Source organism: Hibiscus syriacus, unplaced genomic scaffold (assembly GCF_006381635.1).
Source record: "Hibiscus syriacus cultivar Baekdansim isolate YM2019G1 unplaced genomic scaffold, ASM638163v2 tig00110821_pilon, whole genome shotgun sequence".
In the NCBI taxonomy this organism is placed as follows: domain Eukaryota; kingdom Viridiplantae; phylum Streptophyta; class Magnoliopsida; order Malvales; family Malvaceae; genus Hibiscus; species Hibiscus syriacus.
The window spans coordinates 96,977-118,055 of NW_024062877.1; the positions used below are offsets into that span (position 1 = coordinate 96,977).

Below are 21,079 nucleotides of genomic sequence, written 5' to 3' on the forward strand. Positions count from 1 at the left end.
ATTAAATAGATCACTATAAATTTATCATAATATGAACCGTGTTCTTATATCTGCATCACAAAATACAATGCAGTACATCAGACACACTAAATAACCTGCTTTCACCAATGATCGGTCAAGAGCATCCTTCATGTCAATAAAGGACCGATTGTGCAAGTGCTTTCAGGGGACAGAGAAACACATCATATCTTAGAAACAAATTTATAAAGTGTGGATTCAAGATCCACATATTGCTACATGGTTACTTTCCAGTTTCCACAAAGCAAATTGTGCAATGCAATGCAGTCATTTATTCAGCAAAGCACTAAGCATGTCATCATACAAAGGGTATAACGTATGTTCCTGTCGAATCTTATTGAACACCCTCCGAAAACTAATCCATTGGACAGTTTTCATTAGGCAAGGCACGGGTTTAGTGCTGCACCATTAATGCCATGTAATATGTCTCTTAGTAAGCTCGACAATCAATCACTTCGAAGTACAACTAAATTCATAAATATTTATATTAGTGATCACTAGAGTGAACACTAAATTCATAACATTAGTCATCACTAGAGTGAGGGAGGCAAGGACAACTCACTGAAATCGAAAGGCTTTTCACTAAACAATCACTAAAAAAATCACCACCAAAGCCAGAAGACATGCTGGCCAGAACATTAGCAGGCGGCGGCTCTAAGTTTTGAAAGTTACAGTCCCACTCTTCACCACTGCCGCAGCCACTGCCACCGCAATTGTTCTGTTCCACGTCATCAATAGGCAAATGGAAATCCTTTATAACACCTCCACTACCACTGTCAGTCCCTTCAACATCTTCTAAAGGAAAATCCAAGTACTTTATTACATCATCAAAGAAATCATCGTTGACCCCATCAAAGCCTTTGTCAAACCAAAAATTATTCATAATTTATTTTCAGAATCCGTTTTCTTAATTTCCCTGTTCACAAAAATAGAAGAGAGAAAAATTAATTACTATCATAAAATATAAATAAGTTAAAAAATGAATTTGCTTTAAGTATTTATAACATTAAACCCAAATGAAAATTTATTAAAACGCGTTAGGGTTAGCAAAGACTAAAAATCCCATTTCGGAAATTACCTTAGGCAGCTAAATATATATATTTTAACTTTTTACCATATAAAAATAAAAATTTGAAGCAATTAACGACTATACAGCAGCAAATTTAGGCAATATCGATCATGAAATTTCCAATTAAACTGAATGTTATAAATGGAAAAAAAAATTCTCTTTCTAGGTTTGGAGAATCAGTTAAGTTGTCATTTTAGCATGTAAATTAACCAAGCAAAACACTACAATATATATATATATATGAACAAATAGTAACAACTAAAAATAAAGTTAAAAAAAGTTGCAGAACTTTTTTTTTTCTCGAGTGTTTGTTTGGATACATGGAAAATAAAAATGCAGCTAAAAAGAAGGTAACAATTACTAATATATCACAAAGAAAAGTGTAGGTACTTGCAACTAAGTACCCTTTACGCTATAGTTTGAGAAATGATAGAGAAAAGCAAAATCCAAAATGCAGAAAATGAATTCCAACATGTAATTAACAAAGGAAGAAAAGAAAAGTAAAATGCAAAGAGAGAGAAAAGGAGACCTGGGTTCAAGATTGAAGGAGAGGCATTGTTTGATAAAAGGAAAGTGAGAGAAAATAATAAGAGAAAGGGAAGAGAGATGAATCCCTTTGGTTTGCTTTGGGATATTTTAGGGATTGTTGGCAAAGAAGGAATAAATTAATGTAAGAAAGGTGCACATGGAGATGGAGAGGTGGGTGGTGTGTTTTCCTTTCAATCACCGCTCGTCTGTCATCAATTTTAAGTCTTATATATATATATATATCAAAACATGGGAAGATGGGTCGATTAGAAATGGGATTTTTTTTTTGGATAAAAAAACGTTTTTTTAAATCGAAACATTTTATACCAAACAATAAATGAAAATACTCATCTGGGGAAGTGGTTTAAGCCGAAAGAAAGAGGGTTAAACGTAGATCTAAAAAAAGGGTTTTTTATTAAAGGAAAAAAAAGAAGACAGAGATCACCGACGAAAGATGAAGAAATCACCGACGAAATTGGATTGGAGAAAAAATATCATTGTGTAGTCCAATTTGGGTCCCAAATTTTTTTTAGTGGGAGCTTCCCATTCACACATAGTTTTTAAAACTGGACCGGTTTACGAACCGGCTATGTTATTGTTTTACTGGTTTAATCGATCGAACGGTTCGATCGTCGAAAAATCGGACGACGTCATAATTATTTAAAAAATTAAATAAAAATATCAAAAATATTTAATAAAAAATAATTTTTTATATCACAAGTCATATTCAAAGCAAATCATAATATATATAAGTTAAAAACTATAAAATCAAGTGAAACAAAATGATTTAAATTAACTACAACATAATAATTAAGGTAAAACATATTAAATAATAAATATAATTATATAACTATAATTAAAAAATAAATTTGGGGTTAAAAAATCATAACAAAATAATATTGTTTGGTTTTTTTTTTTAAATAATCCCACATGACTCAGAAACATATAAGAGCATCCCAAAAGTCTAAAGAGTAAAAATATGAGAACAAAACAATCTCACATTGCTAAGAAACATAGAAGAGCATCCAACTAACTTCTATAAATAATAGAGGTAATTTGGCATTCAAAATCATAGAGCCTTTTGGTGAGCATTGAGTTCAAGCCTTTTCGAATTCAAGTTTCAATATTATATTTCGACTTCGAGTTGAACTTGATAATTTTTAGCTCGTGAGTTTGAGTCGAGTTGAGCTTACTTTTAAAGTTTTCAAGTTCGAGTCGAGCTTAACAATACTCGAGTTCGACTTACTCGTTTAACAAACGACGTTGTTTGGTTTAATTTTTTTTATAAAAAAACAAAATTGGCAATTTTTCTAATTTTTTCGTTTTTTCTGATTTTCAGCCGATCGATTTGAATGGTTCAACGGTTCCTGCCAATTCACTAATAGCGGTTCAATCGATATAGATTGAACCAGACTAGACAACGATTTTGATTGAACCGATCGGTCCGATCTAATTTTCAAAACAATGCATTCACATGCTGTGGTCCCTCTTTTTTCCTTCTTTTAAATGTTCTTTTATTTTTTAACCCTCTTCACCAGCCATTTTTTTTGGATTTTTACAGTTTGATTTTCCAATACACAGTGATGCTGAGTTAGGGATAAACTACAAATTTAGTATCTCAATTATCACTTTTATTGTGTTTTGATCATCTAATTATTTTTTTTAAATCATACCTAACATTATATTTTGATTTTATTTTGGTCACTCACTATTAAAAAATAACAAAACTATTAATGTGACAATTTTTTTTTTCAATTTTTCAATGATAATGTGACATTACCTTATGATGATACATCAACAACACCATTAATTTTTTTAATAATGTGTGACCAAAATGAAAACAAATCTGAACATCATGTATGATTTTGAAAAAGAAGATTGAATGACCAAAACAAAATAAAACTGATAATTAGAGTACTAACGTATAGTTTACCCTTGATTCTAATGGGGGTTGGGGAACAAATTTTAGTTGCCTTCTCTTTCTGGGGCTTCTTTGACCCATTAAAACAATTTTTAAAAAGGAAAAATATTTCAACCATTGCCTGTCCTTTTGTTTCCTTTGTACACATACATACAAAGAAAAGCATGTGCTTTTTGTAAAGGAGATGAATATATAAACATGAATTCGCTTTTAAAATAGGCTTGAAATTGGATATTTTGAGGGGGAAATAATTTCGAGATTCAATCTGTGCCTAATTTATAAGCAGTATTCACATTAGCCATTTATGGTATAAATAGTATTAACGGTTGATTTTGGCATAATATCCAATGGTTCTTCCTATTCCAAGCCGCTAATATCGGAGTCCACAATTTTCTATACCATGTTGAATATTATAACATCCCTAGATATGTTGAAGACTTCTGCATGGTGTTCCCATCAACATACATCATGAGAAAAGGGGAAAAAAGAATGTTACGTTCCAATTCAGTGATCAAAATGCAACTTAACTTGACTACCCTATGTTTAGCACTAAAAATGGGTCTAATCATGCTATAACTTGAGATTAATCATCTACTTTTATAATAGTATTGACAAATCCAAACTTATAACCCTTTTTAGGTGCTATTATTAAAGTGATGCCATGGATAATATCTTCTTTTTCATTTTTGTTCAAGCAGTTACTAATGGTGTTATCAATCTAGACCTATTAAACAAAATTAAGTTTAATTAAAGTGGAGGATGAATCTTTGGGTTTCTACAAGTACAGGGATCAAACAAGAATTAGACCCTAGAAATACCCCATGTATATTTTTGATAGTAGTCTACATCTCTCTCTATATATTCCATCTATCTAAAACCAACCACATGCCAAACTCCCAATCGTGTTTGGTGCGGTGTGGGTTTCTCAATCACAAAGCTAATGGCTAAAATCATAGACTAATCCTTTCCAAAGCTGAAAATTTTAAATCACAAGCCTCAAAATTCTTAACTACCAGAAAGAAGCTAAAAGAGGACCCTTGGAGACAAGCTTACCTCTCATCATCAGCCCATTTGGTGCAAAGTTTGTTTTTTAAGGAACATCCTACCAATCAAAAGCACCTGAAAGGAACTACACAACTGCATGAGATTGTCATCATCTTATGCAAAAACAAATCATAAAGCTTCCTTTTTTTTATATTTTATAAAATCCTAATAAAGCCATCTCTACCAAAAATCTCATATCCAACGGTTGTGCTTCACATTTAAGCACTCCAGCATGATGAATAATATAAGCTAATCACCCATTCTTTAATCCATTTTATACAACTACTTTTCTTTGGCTGTGATCCATATAACCAATAGTCAGTAACATACTAACATTCATATCTTTACTTTCAACGTTCTCGCTTTGCATTTACAAACAAGAAGATACACAGCAACACAAATGGCATGGTCCACAAACAGGCATCCCAAAGCTTGATCCCACCTGAATAAACAAATATGCTTCCCAGTGTTTCCTGCAAAATTACGCATGATAAGGATGCCACTTTGATTGAAACAATTAAAACTATTGCTTCCTGCGCTCAGGCCTCACCATGTCAGAATCTAAATACATAGATATAAAAGCAAGCAATTCAATGTTATGCATAATTAAAAAAATAAGGTAGTGTTTCAGCTATGGAGCATTGATTAACAGGAAATTACAAGTTACAGTCATATGGTATTACGTATCCATTGCAAAGGTAGCAATGCCCAAAAAGCATCTTTGATAAATCATATTTGTAAGCCTTGGATGTGTACCGAACTCACCATATCAAACAAACTCTCTGATGCTTGCTTGTGCTGCTTCGCAAAGATGCCTTGAGCATACTCATAGAGCTCTAAATCAAGCTTGTTAAGTAATTGTATCTGCTGGAGGACCATCTGAGGAACTCGAAGACGTGCCTGTAAATCCAGATGAACTTTCATTCCAAGATTGAAGCGACCACCTGATCTTGTTCTTCTTCTTATATTTTTCTTTTCTCCCTCACTTTTCTACAAAACTCTGTTGGATTTTGATGTTAAAGCCCCCAACAGGCCACAGCCATTGATTATAAATACTTTTTTACAGTTAATCTTGAAACCTTAAATTTTCCCTACTTGTACACATGATAGAGGTACACAAATGAAAACCCCAAACATGTAACCGACAATCAAGGCACTGGAAATCTAATTCCCTTGACAAAAAGATGGACCAGAATAAGGGTATGAAGATACAGCACGTCCATTAAAGTATGGTTTGCTCCGGCCAAAGTGCTCGACTAATAGTTGTACAGTTAAACCAACCATGCTCTAGAAATAGATTTCATATATTTAAATGTTCAGTATTTTAGAGTACCTCCTTTGTGAAATTCGCTGGTGAGATTCTCTTCAAAGAAGCTATACTTCGACGTGTTTGGGTCTTCCGCAAACCGGAAATACAAACCTCATAAGTGTCCATAAGTTTTCCCACAGTCATCTGTTATGGTAGAAAGAAAATAGAGGTATACTCGTTTAATCAAGAAAGAAATCACATAAGTCCATAAAAAAAGTAGGATACTACAGTACACAAAAGGGCTTACACTCTCTTGCTTTACTTCATTGTCATCTGATGATGATGTGGTTTCATTCCCCTTCTCGTCTGAGTTGGTCTTCTGTCGTGCCAGAAAAGAGAAATTTGGTATGTGTGAAACTCTAGATGGTATAGAAGCTATTAAGTATTCATTTGCTATAAGAAAGCACCTGATCCAGATCTGAATCTGAAAATGAACTGGTCTGCTCTGCAGCAGAAGTGATTCAAGTAAGCTAAAAGTATCTTGATTTCAACCGGTTTAGATATGGATACAAAACAACAACGTGGTAAAATCGGCAATTTGATGTAATACAATTAAATACATTTAACAAGGTTTTGTAAAGCTTTCTGCATTGGACAAATTTCAGGAGGAATTTTCAATAGAATTCCATACTAACCTGATCTGTTAACAGTGGCTCCCTCATCAATAGCTTTGGAGTTTACCAGCTGAGAAATCACTGTTGTCCGACTACATTGGCAAACAATGTTGCAGATTGCCTATGGTCTTCAGTTAGACCAACATATAACATATTGTCCAACCTTGTCTGCAAGATTTACATGTATTTACCATTATTGCAACAATATACCAGAAAACAGGGGAAATCAGAAAAGCTAATATGAACAGTTCTCAAGATATTAAAACTTATTTTAATTACCTTTGCAACTTGAAGCACATAGTTACCAAGGTTATGGTACTTGTCTACACAATGGCGCACCTCATGTGATTTGGGTAAATAAGAGTTGTTTGTCAATCCTGCAATCTGTAAATTAAATTGTAAACCGGTGTTTTGGGCAAGATCATGGATAGAAATGCCGCAAATTGTGGATTAGTACCTGAAAGGTCGCTCCATTACGGACAATTTCATGAGCTATAGGATCATTGATGTAATTGAGTAATGGCATTACGATGTCTTCCATGTTGTATGGATCAATGCTAGTAACTTCATTAGTGCCCCTAGCTTTCCTAGCATCTCTCTGCTCACAAGAGTAGAAGTAAATATCTCACAAATAATTATATCGACACAAACAGGTTCATAAACAACCATACAGAAGTCACATTAGAATTTAAAAGAAAACTTGCCCCTCGCGATTACTTCAGATCACATAAAATAAATGCAGATCTGGTAGGTTTTGATCGTAGTAACTGAGAAAGAAAACTGGAAAGTAATGCTATCTTAAAAGGTAAATCAGAAACAAATGAAATTAACAATTACGAAAAGCAGCAAATGCATACGAGAAACTTTCTATAAACACCTTTACACTAAATGCAAAAAGGTAACATTGACATAGAGATTTTAGAGAAAGCTTGGCAATCCAGGGATATCCAGTGACCTTGACTTAAGTGTAGACAAAACTCTAATCCCTAAAAAGGCGTAAAATGCATTGAGAAAATAGAAGGCAAAGGTTTAATGATAATAGACTAATAATTCACACATGATTAGAGAAAACATACCCGAGCAAACAGGTCTTCTCTCATCCATGGAACCAGATATCTCCAGGGCCATATATCCAGAGTACTTACTCCTCTAGTTTTGGATCGCAAACGATCAGTCATTTGTGTGGCAGATGATAAGTTGGGATGCACTAGAAACCTAGCTGCCACCTCCACTGAAAATTCATAAGTGCTAAAGACACGGTCGATTGGATTCCTAAGTATTGTCACCACCGATGTCCTGCCCCTGGGAAGTTTCGAGGTTATGCTATAGTCATCATGAGTAACCAATAACCTGCATTTTTCCTTTCTGCATTCGAGTGGAAAATTTCAATTAAACAACCTTGAAAGAAAAGAATACACATAACAAGGTGAACTTGTCCTTCAACTTTGAATAAGAACGAAATTGCCAAGGTACCTAGGATCAAACCGTAGCTTGTCATAAGAACGAGGGCATTCTAGAGAACTAGAATACAACTTCTTTAGGAAACTGCCAGCATAAACAAAACAAGCGGGGAAAAAATAATTAAATGCAATTAGCAAAATGGTTGAATTCTTATATTTCATTCATTATATATATATATATATATATATATAAAAAAGATTACCAGTGAAAATAGGTTCGTCCTCCAGTTCGAGGAACATGAAGGAAGAAAAGTAAATCCTTCAGCGTGTGTTTATCCTCTTTGCGTTCATGTTTAAGCGAAGTAGTTGCCCATTTTTTAACCACATTTTCGCAATGCTCGTAATCATTTATAGGAAAGGCATTCATCACTATAACACAAATAGAAAAGAAAAGAGAGGGGAGGGGAGGGGAGGGGGATCAAATTAACACTTCAAAATATCAATGAAAAATGAAAGAATTTGTTCAGTTAATACCTAATCCAAGAAGAATTAACAAAATTGTGCATTTTATAGTAGGATCCATTCATTCAATTCCTATTCCAATCACTGCCAAGAAAATAAAGGTTTTATAAGAAATCAAAGGGAAAAAAAACAAAATAAAAAGGCAAGAATGAAAACGAACCAGAAAAGGATGGGGCGGGTTACAAATCACAATAAAACCCTAATTAAAAAACAGATGCAAAAGAAAACAGGAGGCGAGGTGAAGAAAGTTCAATTCGAAAAACTTAAAAAAATAATAATTCAGAAATAGTGGGCTAACCTGTATCGAATAACGGGATCTAGTGCTCATAAATTAAATCCCCTCGAAGCTGTGTCGGGACTTTGGATACACAAACATCTCTTTAGCCGATTTGGCCCACAAAACTCATGCAGAAAAACAACAATGATGTTGTGAATTTCCTTCCTTCTTTTTTTCTGAGAAAAAAATAGATTTCTCGGCAGCCAAACAGGGTTTGGGAAATTTTTACATGGGAAATATAGGAGAAAAAAGAAGAAGGAAAATTAAGGATGTGATCTGTGTCCGAAGAACACAGAACCAGCCTGAGAAGAAAGAAACTAGGAATGCTAATATAATCTACCACGACGTTGAAAAATGGGGCAGTGGGATCATTTTATTTTGAACTATTTTACAAACGTCTTCCGAGGGGGCAGAATTGTAAATATATCTGCAATATTTCATTGGAATTATTTTCTTTTTCCTTTAAAAACGGTAAATCTATATGAGTAATGTTTTTTTAATTATTTAAAGAAATAATACTTAAACAATATTTATAAAAATAATATTTATTTTTAAAGAAATACATTTGACGGATATGTCGTTATTTATGTGACGAAAAATCAAATCGAAATTTTTAATGTTTGTGTCTAAAGTGTAAAATGAAAGGAAAAAAAATCAAAATGTAATAAAAATTGAATGAATTTTATTTAAAAGAAATGTGTGAGGTATGTATTAAAAAGAAATATTTGCATAAGTCATTTTTATTGATAGAAAGAATCATAAACACGAATATTAAATAAAATGTATAGATGATTATAAGATTGCTGATAATGTTTTATAAATACAAGATTAATGATAAGATATAATTTGATAGCAGTTTATTATTTTCTCATATAATGAATTTCAAAATTTATCTAAAACAAAATTAAAGTAAATAATTAACTATTTGTTGGAATAATGAGACGAGGAATCATTATTTTTAAATATTTTATTCAAATTTTAAATTTTAATCTTATGAATAAAGTGGATTGAGAGTTAATAATTTAATTCAATCGAATCATTATTATAAATTAATATTATTTAAATTTAATTAAGAATATAATTATTAATAGGAATATGTTCTACTTTAAGGTATTAAATAAATAATAAAGTCGGACTTTATAGTCGAAATTGAAAATAATGGAAAAAAGACCTTTTGTGAAATAAAATAATTGATCAGATAGGAATATATAATATGTTTATTTATAAAACTACATTCGATCCCATAATTCTTTTCAAGAATTTTAAATTCAGTATAAAATTTCACGAAAGCTTACAACCATGTATTTGACCTTAAAATGGATCAAATGCATGATATAATGCATGATATAATTCTTTATTATAATTATTTATAATAACATAGAATATTTTTTTGAAGAATTAGATTCGAACAACTACGTCTATAAGACATGTGTACATTATTAATAAACTAAAAAAATTCTCAACAAATATTATATTATAATCATCTCATATTATTAAAAGAGAAATAATTATGTAGATGTAGCCTCGGGTAATGGGATACGTGGTGAAACAATAGAAATTTGGACTTCTTGGATCTTCTTTTAGGTAGACTCTCCGAAGTGCCAAAATGGTTCCCAAACCAGCCACTTAGGTGGTGCTTAAAGACCCCACCCACCACACACTCACAATGGAGCTTTCACTTTGCTTTCTATTTTAAAAGTAACTGGGATGGAAAATTTGATTATACTAATTAACCTGAGTTATCTGTACAAAATCTTGTGTTTCATTGTTATTGACATGATAGTTACTGCACCAAATGCCGCTTTGTAGGAAAATATGTTCATTTGACTGAATAAAGATGAAACTTTTTTTTACAGCATTTAATATGCAATGGTATGATTTATTTCTATTCTTAATTAATCATACTTTTACCGGAATTGATTTTGCAGCATCCAGATGGTTCAACTGGCACGTCCCGAGAAGGTATTCCGGGAGCTCATCTTCAGTATTGGCCTGCATATAAGATCAAATGGAACTGTCTGAGATCATAGATAAAGGAGAGAGTTTAAGGTATCTCATTAAATTTACTAGCGTTTTCCGTTCACGTCTATCATTGTTTTGCATAGTGTTGATTTTACCTGTACCAAAAATGCCATTTCAATAACCAGATTGTTGAGGTAGCCTACCACAAGATTGACCACGCCTCTTGCCACTGTCGACGACCCAATGCCAATCCCAAGCTGAAATGATGATTGCAAAATTATTATACATTTGCATTATCCAACTTAATTGTTCTTATCATCAAATTATTTGGTTCTTTTCTTTTCCTTCATTTACAATGCAAACAACTGTAGATAAATATAACTGCACTGCACTAAACTTCTTTCTTTTCTATTTAAACACACTGATTCTTCCGAAATGAGGAAATGCTTAAAAAGACACACACACACACACATAGAGAAAGGGATATAGTGTGTAAGGTAGCACAAGAAAACTTACCTCCAAGTAGTTCTTCCCATGGAAATAATTAATTTCCAGAGCTTAGCCTATTAGACAAGCTTTCTTTCCAACATTCTGCTTGACTATACAGGATCCCTAAGGAAAAAAAATATGTCAAACTGTCGGAACATTGCGTTATGCGATGTGAGATAGAGTTGTATACAACACAGAACCAGCTAGTCCTCGTGATTTATTCGTAGGTCACAGGACATGGATAGACTTAGCTCAGAGACCTTTAGTGCAAGGATTTATTAAAAGAAAATCTTCATAGTAAAAAGTCGTTATGGAAGTGATGCAACTGAAAAAAGGGTAAGTAATTTTGTTTTAAGACCTTGGTCCTTTAAAAACAGCTTGTAGAAATCTAAATGTTCCTCCTCTTCTGCTTAATGGAATAAAACATAAGCTCTTTATATACTACTTATTATTGTTATTGAAACCTTATTGTGTTCACTTCCATACAAGAATAACCAGAGATTATCAATCGCAACTGCAAAATACTGCATGCACCAACCTTTGATATGTATGGAATGAGCTTAAATCTTGAGTTTCTATATGCATCATCACCATTGACGAAGTTCTGTAGCAAGGGTGATTCTTCCAAAGGAGAACTCATCATATATATAATATAGCGCTAGGCTGTATGTGGTTGAACCTGGCACCTATGTCAGGTTAAATGATTCGATAATTTAATGCAAGAGTAACAGTAATATTTGTTGGGAAATAAACGAGTAATTTCCTTATAATCAGATTAGTAAGAATACGAAATAAGAGCGGAAAAATAATACCTGAAATTGATAACGGAGTTTGGCCAATTATGCCTAGTCTCCAGATTGCTGCAGATCTTTTACTAAAGAGAGAAAATTTACAGGTGTTTACAAAACACTTACAACTCACAAGAAAACTCTCTAGTATTGGGAGAAAGAAATGATTTAGGATGATTTTGAAGCTAAATAGGTTAGAGTATTTATAGTTAAAGCTTAAGGACTAATCTTATAAATATCCTAAAGTCTAGGGACTATAATTTGCAATTTTCCCATACCTAAATTCAACAAAATCAACAACCTAATTTTTGAATTCTTATAACCACTGGCTGCCATCTAGAATGCCATGCAAAATTTCAACAATTGTTGCCATGCAATTGTCAACAATCTCCCACTTGAAGACTGATTTTAATGTCTTTACACCTCGATCAATGCAGCAACATTTATGGTCTTGTTACTTTAGCATGCCAACTGAAGCTGAACACAACTTCAGTTTGTCCGTAGTCACTGTCCTGTAAACCCACTTGTTATGGAGCGCTTTCTTTTATGATGGTAATACAGTTTATTCTCACGTTTGATTTGACATAAGCGAGTTCATCTCATCTTTCATGAAAGACTCCCACTTGACTGAATCCTCCACCTACATTGCTTCATCATAGCACTCTGGTATTCCCATACGAACTGCTTGCTTTGGATTTTGCCGTATGTAACTTCACGATCTTTCGCGCCATACTTTGAATCAACTTGGTTGCCTTTCGACGCCACCACTTGCTCATGTCCCCCCATAAGGACTCGGCCTCCCATGACGGTTGTGCTTTCTTCGGATCTTGCCGCCAAGTGATGAAATAGGCTAACATGCCCACAAATGCATCTCTACCGTATGAACTCTCTTTTCTACAAGTCTTGATTTGCCCTGGTTTGGACCCTCCCGATCCTACGGCAAAGTCTTGGATCCCCTCCAAACTTTGTTTCCTCTATGTTAAAAGTTAGGTCTTGCTCGACCTATACTCACTTAAAACATCAAATCAAACTTAAAAGAACACTAGAGTAATGTTGAGATGTACCTTTCCCTCTGATTTCATTGGCATTTACTCAAAATTTGCGTCAGCCCTTCTTACTCCCTGAAGTTTGACACTCCTCGCATTGAACCCTTGTCATTGGAGTTCTTTGCGCCATCATGCATCGACACTTTCTCACGGCAAATTCTGATGCATCTTCTTACCTCATCCCTTCTAACACGAAGGTTGGAGCTCACTTCCCACCTTGTAAATGGGCAGTTTCTCCGTGGTTGCCTTGTCCCTCAAAGTCTTGGCTCCCTTCAACTCTTGTCAACTAGTCTTTGAAGGATTATTCCTCACTTGAACATCCTCGGCAAGCCCCTGCTTCGACCCTTCTCTTAAGATGGTCTTTGAAGCCATGTTCTCTACACGAACATGCTCGACAAACTCCTTGGACATGAACAACTCTTCTTACACTTGGCTTCTACTCACCTTGGCAGAAATGAACCTTATTGAGCCAACTCTCAACTCCTCTTCGATCCTGGGTTCGTCCTCTTCTCTGGACAACTCGATCTTGGGCTCATCCATCACCTTGGATGACTCGGCTCCCCTCGGTAATTTTGCAATAGTTCTGGCATCTTAAGTCTGCGCCCCCTCGTTTGCTCGACTCTTACCCTCGACTTAGCATCTTTGACACTCAAACTTGTGCCAAGACTACACACATCTTCCCCAGACTCACCATCTGGTTCATCATTGAGTGGATTTTCTTTGCCACTCGAGGAACAACATTCCTCATCCTCTGACTTGCCTTCATCACGGAATCTCTTGCCGCTACCCTCGGCTTTCGGCTTTGTTTTGGAAGTCTTGTTCTTCTTGACTCCAAATTCTTTGATGGGCTCAGCGGTTGTCAAGGCTTTAGACAACTCCTTGACTTCCCTTCGCTCCAACACTCTCTTCGCCCATGACTTCAATCCGAACATGAAAGAGAAGAATCCATATTCTTCAGTCAAACTTGGGACTTTGAGCATGAGTTTTCTGAATCGACTCACATACTCCTTAAGTGTCCTTTATGCCTGAGACGCCTCAACTTGGACCACGCCTCCATCCTGGCATACCGTGAGCAGACTTGCTCACTTTGCACCCTCGGCTTGACGACTTTATCTCTTGCTATCGCACCGGGTCCCTTCTTGTGCTTGACTGCTTTGACACCCGTAGTCTCGTCACGTTTCGATCCTGGGTTGACTACTTGAGAACTTGTAGTCGCACCACTCTTGCTCATTGATTCGGCTACTTTGGAACATGTAGCCTCACCAAGTCTTTCCCCTGTCTTGATTACTAGGATACTCGCAATCTCGGGCTTTCTTCCGGGTTTGGCTACTTAAACATCAACAACCTTGCCTCGTCTCGATCCTTGCTTGGTCGCATTGATCCCCTCAATCGAACCAAGTCCTTTTCCTGACTTGGCATTTTTAATACTTTTGTCTTCGCCAATTCCCGCTACTTCTCATTCTCCCATCCTCTTCATGATGGTTGTAAGGCGACGCTTCTCGGGACATCCTCTAAGCAAATGAGGACCATCACAGAAGTAACACTTCAATTTTTCCTTGCTCCCCTTCTTCTTTGCACCGGACTTAGCCTTGTCATTCTTTCCCGATGGCTTTCCTTGGCTACGAACAGTCGATGACTCACATTGGCCATTCGAAGAGCTTTCTCTATCATCTCCCCGCTCTCCACCATTGTTGTCACTATCTCTGGGCATGGGCATGGACGACACATCGCTACTTGGCTTGTCACCTGCAAGCTCAATTAGCTTTCCGGATACATCTATGGCCTCTGAAAGTCTCTAGGCATCACTTTGCTCTCCCCCGAGCATCTCCCCTGGTCTAAGTCCTTCTAAGATTGTCTTGAGCGCATCCCATTCACTCATTGCTCCCTTGCATATGAGCAGCTCCCTCTTGAGCTCATCAACTTCGTTTCTCAAAGCCATCGCTCCCACTTGAATCTGGCTTCTTTTAGATCGTTTCTGACAATTCTTGCAAACTACCGTGTATTAGAACACCTTCGTCGACAAACTCGTATCGCCGACCAAATGTTACTATTCATGAAATTCACTATTCACGTGAATAGGGATGGCAAAAAAACTCGAACCCGACGGGGAAATCGAAAATCAAATTAAACGGGTCGGGTTCAGGGATGATAAACGGGACGAGGACGGGAAAAAATCGTTTATGCTAAACGGGGACGGGTTTGGTAATCCCCGCCCCGATAAATATTAAAAATAATTATTTTATATATATATATAATATTAATAAATTTAATTTAAATTAAAATATATATATAATATTTATATATTTAATTTAAATATATATATACCCGGCCCGATACCCGTTTAAATAACTGTTTATGCTAAACGGGGATACTCGTTTCCCCGCGGTTTTTCCCGATTACCCGATGGGGATCCCCGTTTAAATCCCCGCGGTTTTTTAAGCGGGGACAAGTACGAGTTTTTTAAACGGGGACGGGGGACCAATACCTGGCCCGAACCTGGCCCGTTGCCATCCCTACACGTGAATAGTAACCTCGCATAAAAAATCGAAAAAATTAATCACCAAAAGCTCTTGATACCAGTTGTTGGGAAATAAACAAGTAATTTCCCTATAACAAGATTAGTGAGAATGCGAAATAAAAGCGGAAAAATAATACCTGAAACTGATAACGAAGTTCGGCCAATTATGCCAACGTCTCCAAACTGCTGTAGATCTTTTACAAAAGAGAGAAAATTTACAGGTGTTTACAAAACACTCACAACTCACAAGAAAACTCTCTAGTATTGGGAGAAAGAAATGATTTGGGATGATTTTGAAGCTAAATGAGTTAGGGTATTTATAGTTGAAGCTTAAGGACTAATTTTATAAATACCCTAAACTTATAAATATCCTAAAGTCTAGGGACTAAAATTTACAATTTTCCCATACCTAAATTCAACAAAATTAACTACCTAATTTTTGAATTTTTATAACCAGCGGCTGCCATTTAGAATGCCATGCAAAATTTTAACAATTGCTGCCATGCAATTGTCAACAATATTGCCACTAGATGGTTGAGCAAAAAATAATGTTGCCACTAGAAATGACATAGAAGTGGAGAAAAATTGTATTGGTTCTCATCCTCTACGAGTTATGAAGCAACATTAACCAAAAATCCATTTGCATGCAAAAGTCAGTGATAACAAGTTTGACTTGTACCTGAGAGTATACCTCAGGACCAAAGTCAGAAGCCCATACATCTTCTGTTCGATCATAGTCTGTTGGTTCTGGAACATCAAAGAATTCATCAGCAGCATCATTAATACCTACCAGGCTTGAGTGTTCTGAAGGTGTCCTTTCCATTGCTATACCCATGTTTTCCTTTGTTTTTTCAGCCTCTATCCATGCACACATATTAACTATGCCGTCCTCTTCACTCTGATTCAATCTAACATTCCATATCAACTCTCCAGATGAAAGATCAGCAGAAGGATATTTTCCTTGTTTTGCTTTGAATAATTCTCTTAATGCTGCAAGTACATTGTTTAGATTCCTAGCAAGCAAATAACTCAAATTTGTAACACAAACACATACACACAAGTACACACAATATAAAAACTGATAAATAAGATTATATCACCAGTTCATTTTTAGCGTGATCAATCACACAACTGTTTATAGGGTATATGATTACCAGCAAGTTTCTCAAGCATCCGAATGGTAATAGTTCTGGATGCAGATGTTTGAACATAAGATTTCCAGAATTTCCAATCAATTGCAAGCATGTGCTTCACAACTGAGTGTTTTCCTTCAGTAACTGGAGATATGACATATCCACCACCTGCAAGTATGTGCCAAAAATTAACCTTGTAGGTTGACTTTTATTTATTTATTAAATATAAATATCCTTCCCTTTTCTTAATTATGTGTGCACCATATGCCACATTCCACAAATTTTGCAGTGCAGTATATTGAGAATAGGGTTTTGGTGTAAAGTTTTGTGGCCTGAGAAATGTTGTTCGGTCCTAGATAATTATAGATGCATGGATTCCATTGCTTTGGGTAGATAACAGCTTGAGGTAGTGTGGAAGTTTGGAGAGGTTGATGCGGTTCATGAGCCAAATTCCTTTCTGGTGGAGATGCGTTTTTATGCAGATGGGAGGACTGTGATTACTGATTTGTTTTTGTGATTGTCGTTATTCTGCTCGAGAGCCTTGGATTAGTTATTCATGTTTTGCTTTGATTCTTATTATGCTGGGCATGGAATGCTTCCTTGGTGAGTGATGTTTTACTTTGAGGATCTATGGTGGCCCCGGATGTTTTTCCAGCGCCAGAATTTTGTCTTTGCGATTGTTAAAGTCGATGTATTGTGTTTTGTAAGTGTTGACTCAGGTCGTTCGATTTTTGACGAGCACGGTGTACTCTTTTTTCTCTATTAGGTGTAGAGAAGTTTTTTTTTTAACGAGACTCATTATTCTTGTCTTATTTTATACGAACTTATCGATTAATCATACAAAACTCCTCTCTTCAAAAAAAAAAAAAAAGCTCTTTTAGCATTTTTGGTAATTACATGGAAAGCTTACCACAGTTTGCGAATCATTCCATGAATTTCTACAATTATAAGGTGGTAAAATGGAAGATCAAATGAGTGGTTTTATTTAAAGAATTGAGGTACAAAATGTTTGAAAGAACACAAAAACGTTTCTCTATAACAAAACCCACTTCTGTTTTTGTCTTAAACATGAGAATCCTTGTCTGGATTTTTCACTTCTTGTCCTTCTTTCTCTAGACCCAGATATGGTGTTCCATCCTTATCTTTCATCTGATTAATCAAAACAAAAACATTCGTTAACATGAATTTCAAGTCTAATATTTTTATCCCAACCCTTTCTAAATATTTGATCAATTTCGAATTTTGGTAAATAATTCGATTCTTGAACACGTCTAATGTACGAATACATTACCTGAGACCCCAATGGATCAGCCTGTTTCTTTTTGTTCTCCTGGGTGCAAAAATAAGAATACAAGCCCATCCCAAAAATGGCAATCGAGATTCCAATGATGTTCCTCTCGGTGAAAGGGTCATGCAACAGTCTATAGCCAAAGGCAAGAACTAAGCAAGTCTTGAGGTGGCCAAGAACTTGATATGTCACGGGGGATGTCTTGCCGATAACCAGAAATGTGCTGAAGTTTACAGATACTGAGATTATGCATGAGAGGATGATAAATCCCTGCAAAAATGTTTCAAACTCCATTATCAAATTATGATTTTTTATCTTTCTTAATATAAAATTCTGCGTTGGTCCTTGCTTACCAAGACAATAGGGGAATATTTGAAAGCAAAGACATTTTGTTTGGTCAGGAACTGGTCGACCAAAGGACCCGAGACAAAAAGAATGGCTGCTTGAAATGGGGCTGATTGGTACAGCAACTGGGTTGAAGATACATTCAGCCTCTTTTGTATGGTGTTTGTCAGCTATGTTGATCAAGTTAAGAATAAAAGCTTTCAAGGGATGAATTGAAGATCACAACAATGCTTTTGAAATGTTAAATTAAAATTGTTGTATCTCCGGAGATATCTTCAGGAGATGTTCCTTGAAAATTGTCCATTCGTTCACTGTTTATCCAGAGTCTCGTATTACTTATGATGATGACAGCTCCATGATTGAACCTCTAACAACTCTATGTATTTCATTAGAGACAAATTTGACAGCTATTGTTATCGTAGGCCTGACACCAATCACCCTATAATAGGAGTATTTATATCTCGAGGAAAGACCGAAAACGAGACACTTTATCTCTTTAAGACTTAATCTACACCATGTGTCTTCTCCTATACGCAGTCTCTCTATCTCCCATTAAGAAATATACCGGCCAACGGTTGACTTGTCATCGGCTACTATTCTCTACCTAAATCGAAAGAGGTGAACCGCTAATGGCCTACTAGACCAATTTGTTCCCAACAATAAAAATACAATTTAAAAAGAAAGCAACGGCAGTAAAAAAAAAAGGATACTATTTGGCCAACACATGTGGTAACGATGGCAAGGAGAGAAAGGATGGTGCCAACAAAATTGAGTTGGAGATCAGTGATAGAGGCAATGCCAACTCCAACCAATAAAAGGAAGAGTGACAGCTTTATCTTTTGGCTGCATAGAGTAGAACACATCATTTGTGGTTACCTTTTTACTCTCAAAAGTCAAAAGTGCTCAAATATCGTAAGCAAATGGCAAAAAGAAGGAACCTGAATTGCTTGTTTAGGAAGATGGTTTCCAGTAACACAGTGAACGGTATGATTGAAAGCTTGGTCATCTGCAAAAAGAGGTACCAAAAAGAATGAAAACCCAAATTTATGGGCTAAAAAAGTAATATATTTGGAATCAAAATCCACTTGGTAGAAGCCAATGGAGTTGAACCCAAGGCTCAAGTTGAGAAGTCCGATGGAAACGCCATTGAGGATGCCAAAGAGCACCACAGTCTTCATGTCGATGGGTTTATTATCGAACAGGTTGAAGCGTTGCGCCGCATGGAGGGTGCAAAATGTTACCATAAGATGCCAGCTCGTGAGTGTTGTAGCTGCGAGAATCAAAACAAAATCAACTTTATACGTTCTTAACTCCACTGAATGAAAAGAATGACGAGATTACCAAAAGGGAAGCCAAGATTGCTCATCAAAGCTTTGTTGCATATGACAATGGAGACAGATGATGCAACTGACAGAAACAGGGCACCAATAACACCCATTTGGAAGCTTGAAATCTCTCCCATCTTTACTGAAAGGAAAAAAAACATATATATATATACAATATTACAAAGTAAATAAGAAACAATCATATTTGGAAGTATAGAATTGTGGTAAGTGTTCATTCATTTATTATGGCCATAAAAAAATTAAACAAAAATTTGATATATTAATTCCTTACCATATATTAAACATAATTTAATGAAAAAAACTGTGCATGAATTAATGTATATATATATAAAAAGAAAGCCAATGGAATGATGCATGAATAAACGTTATCTTGTAAAGCATGTAGATTTAGGTTTGAGTTTAAGGAGATGGAGATTCAACGAAACAAAGCTAAAGAAATTCCCAGACCTTTGAAAAGAGTAGAAATAAGAAAACGAGGTTATTTACAGAGCAGCGACTGGGAAAATGGTGTGTTGAGGCAGCTTTTTGAGCTGAAGAAAACAAAGAGTTTGTTTGAGAATATAAGGCTTCTTTTTTCAGAAAAAGGTTAGATTGCTAAGAGGGTTGGTGCCTAACGCTGGTTCAGTTTCCGGAAGGGAGCTGACGATCAATTTAAGCAAGGAAGAAACCATTACATTTTGGACTGCTGTTGGGATCATATAACTACACTCCCTTCTCTCTTTTACCCCGATTTATATTATCTTTCCAAAACTACTTTCTATTTTCTTTTCAATAAATTTTAGGATAAACTACATCATATACCACTCAACTTTAGGTCATATATCGTTTATACTATTTAAATTTCAATTTCTTCAATTATAGCACTAAACTTTGGTTTTAACTTCAATTATGTTTTCATGACATTAAATTTTAACGACACGGTGACATGAACAGACTATTCTGTCACTGTGATGACATGGATAAAACATCATTTTGATGCCAGCTATTGATGCGAAATGATGTCATTTTAGTTATTCAATTTAAGATTGTATCAATTTTTTCACTAAAATTTTAAGCAATTTACTTTTTGACACTATACTTTTTCAGTCGTCATTGACAACTAATCACTGCTCGTCACAAGTTAACTTTCACGACAAGATCGATACCAAAATGTTCGTATTTCACTCCTCTTTCTTTTCATAGGATTGATTTTTATGAAACTCACTTAAAATCGACGAAAATCCATTTAAAAATTCAACGTGCTAATACTCTGATCTTTTTTTATGATCATTTGATGATGTTAGTTTTGATGTATGTTGTTTGTCTTTTCAAAATATTTATTCTCACCTTTCGAATTTTCGAACAAACGCCACAAATCCCTCAAATCTAAGAAAGTCTCCAAACCTCTAAAAATAGTAGATTTTTTGTTTAATTTCATTGATTTTGAGTGTGTTTTATGGAAAAACAATCCTATGAGAAGAAA

General features: G+C 35.2%; 1 protein-coding gene and 2 pseudogenes across 1 annotated transcript; all 3 read right to left on the reverse strand.

The window, feature by feature from the left end:
• Positions 1-4,577: 4,577 nt before the first annotated feature.
• Positions 4,578-8,972, reverse strand: LOC120142291 (annotated as a pseudogene).
• Positions 8,973-10,601: 1,629 nt separating this feature from the next.
• Positions 10,602-16,882, reverse strand: LOC120142294 (annotated as a pseudogene).
• A 716-nt stretch (positions 16,883-17,598) lies between these two features.
• On the reverse strand, positions 17,599-19,738 carry LOC120142290 (UDP-xylose transporter 1-like). The gene is made up of 7 exons (XM_039157027.1): positions 19,613-19,738; positions 19,357-19,541; positions 19,210-19,277; positions 18,982-19,114; positions 18,280-18,441; positions 17,930-18,196; positions 17,599-17,787 (listed from the first exon to the last, which is right to left on the reverse strand). Exons 1-7 carry the CDS (start codon positions 19,731-19,733, stop codon positions 17,701-17,703), a joined length of 1,023 nt encoding a protein of 340 aa, XP_039012958.1. The 5' UTR covers positions 19,734-19,738; the 3' UTR covers positions 17,599-17,700.
• Between the last annotated feature and the right edge of the window lie 1,341 nt (positions 19,739-21,079).

Excerpts from the sequence above, each read along its gene's own strand:
- LOC120142290 (XM_039157027.1), bottom strand. The coding sequence starts at position 19,733 with ATGGGAGAGATTTCAAGCTTCCAAATGGGTGTTATTGGTGCCCTGTTT. Across the intron at positions 19,542-19,612 it reads CAATCTTGGCTTCCCTTTTG|CTACAACACTCACGAGCTGG; the intron begins GTAATCTCGTCA and ends TGATTCTCGCAG. Across the intron at positions 18,197-18,279 it reads AATATTCCCCTATTGTCTTG|GGATTTATCATCCTCTCATG; the intron begins GTAAGCAAGGAC and ends ACATTTTTGCAG.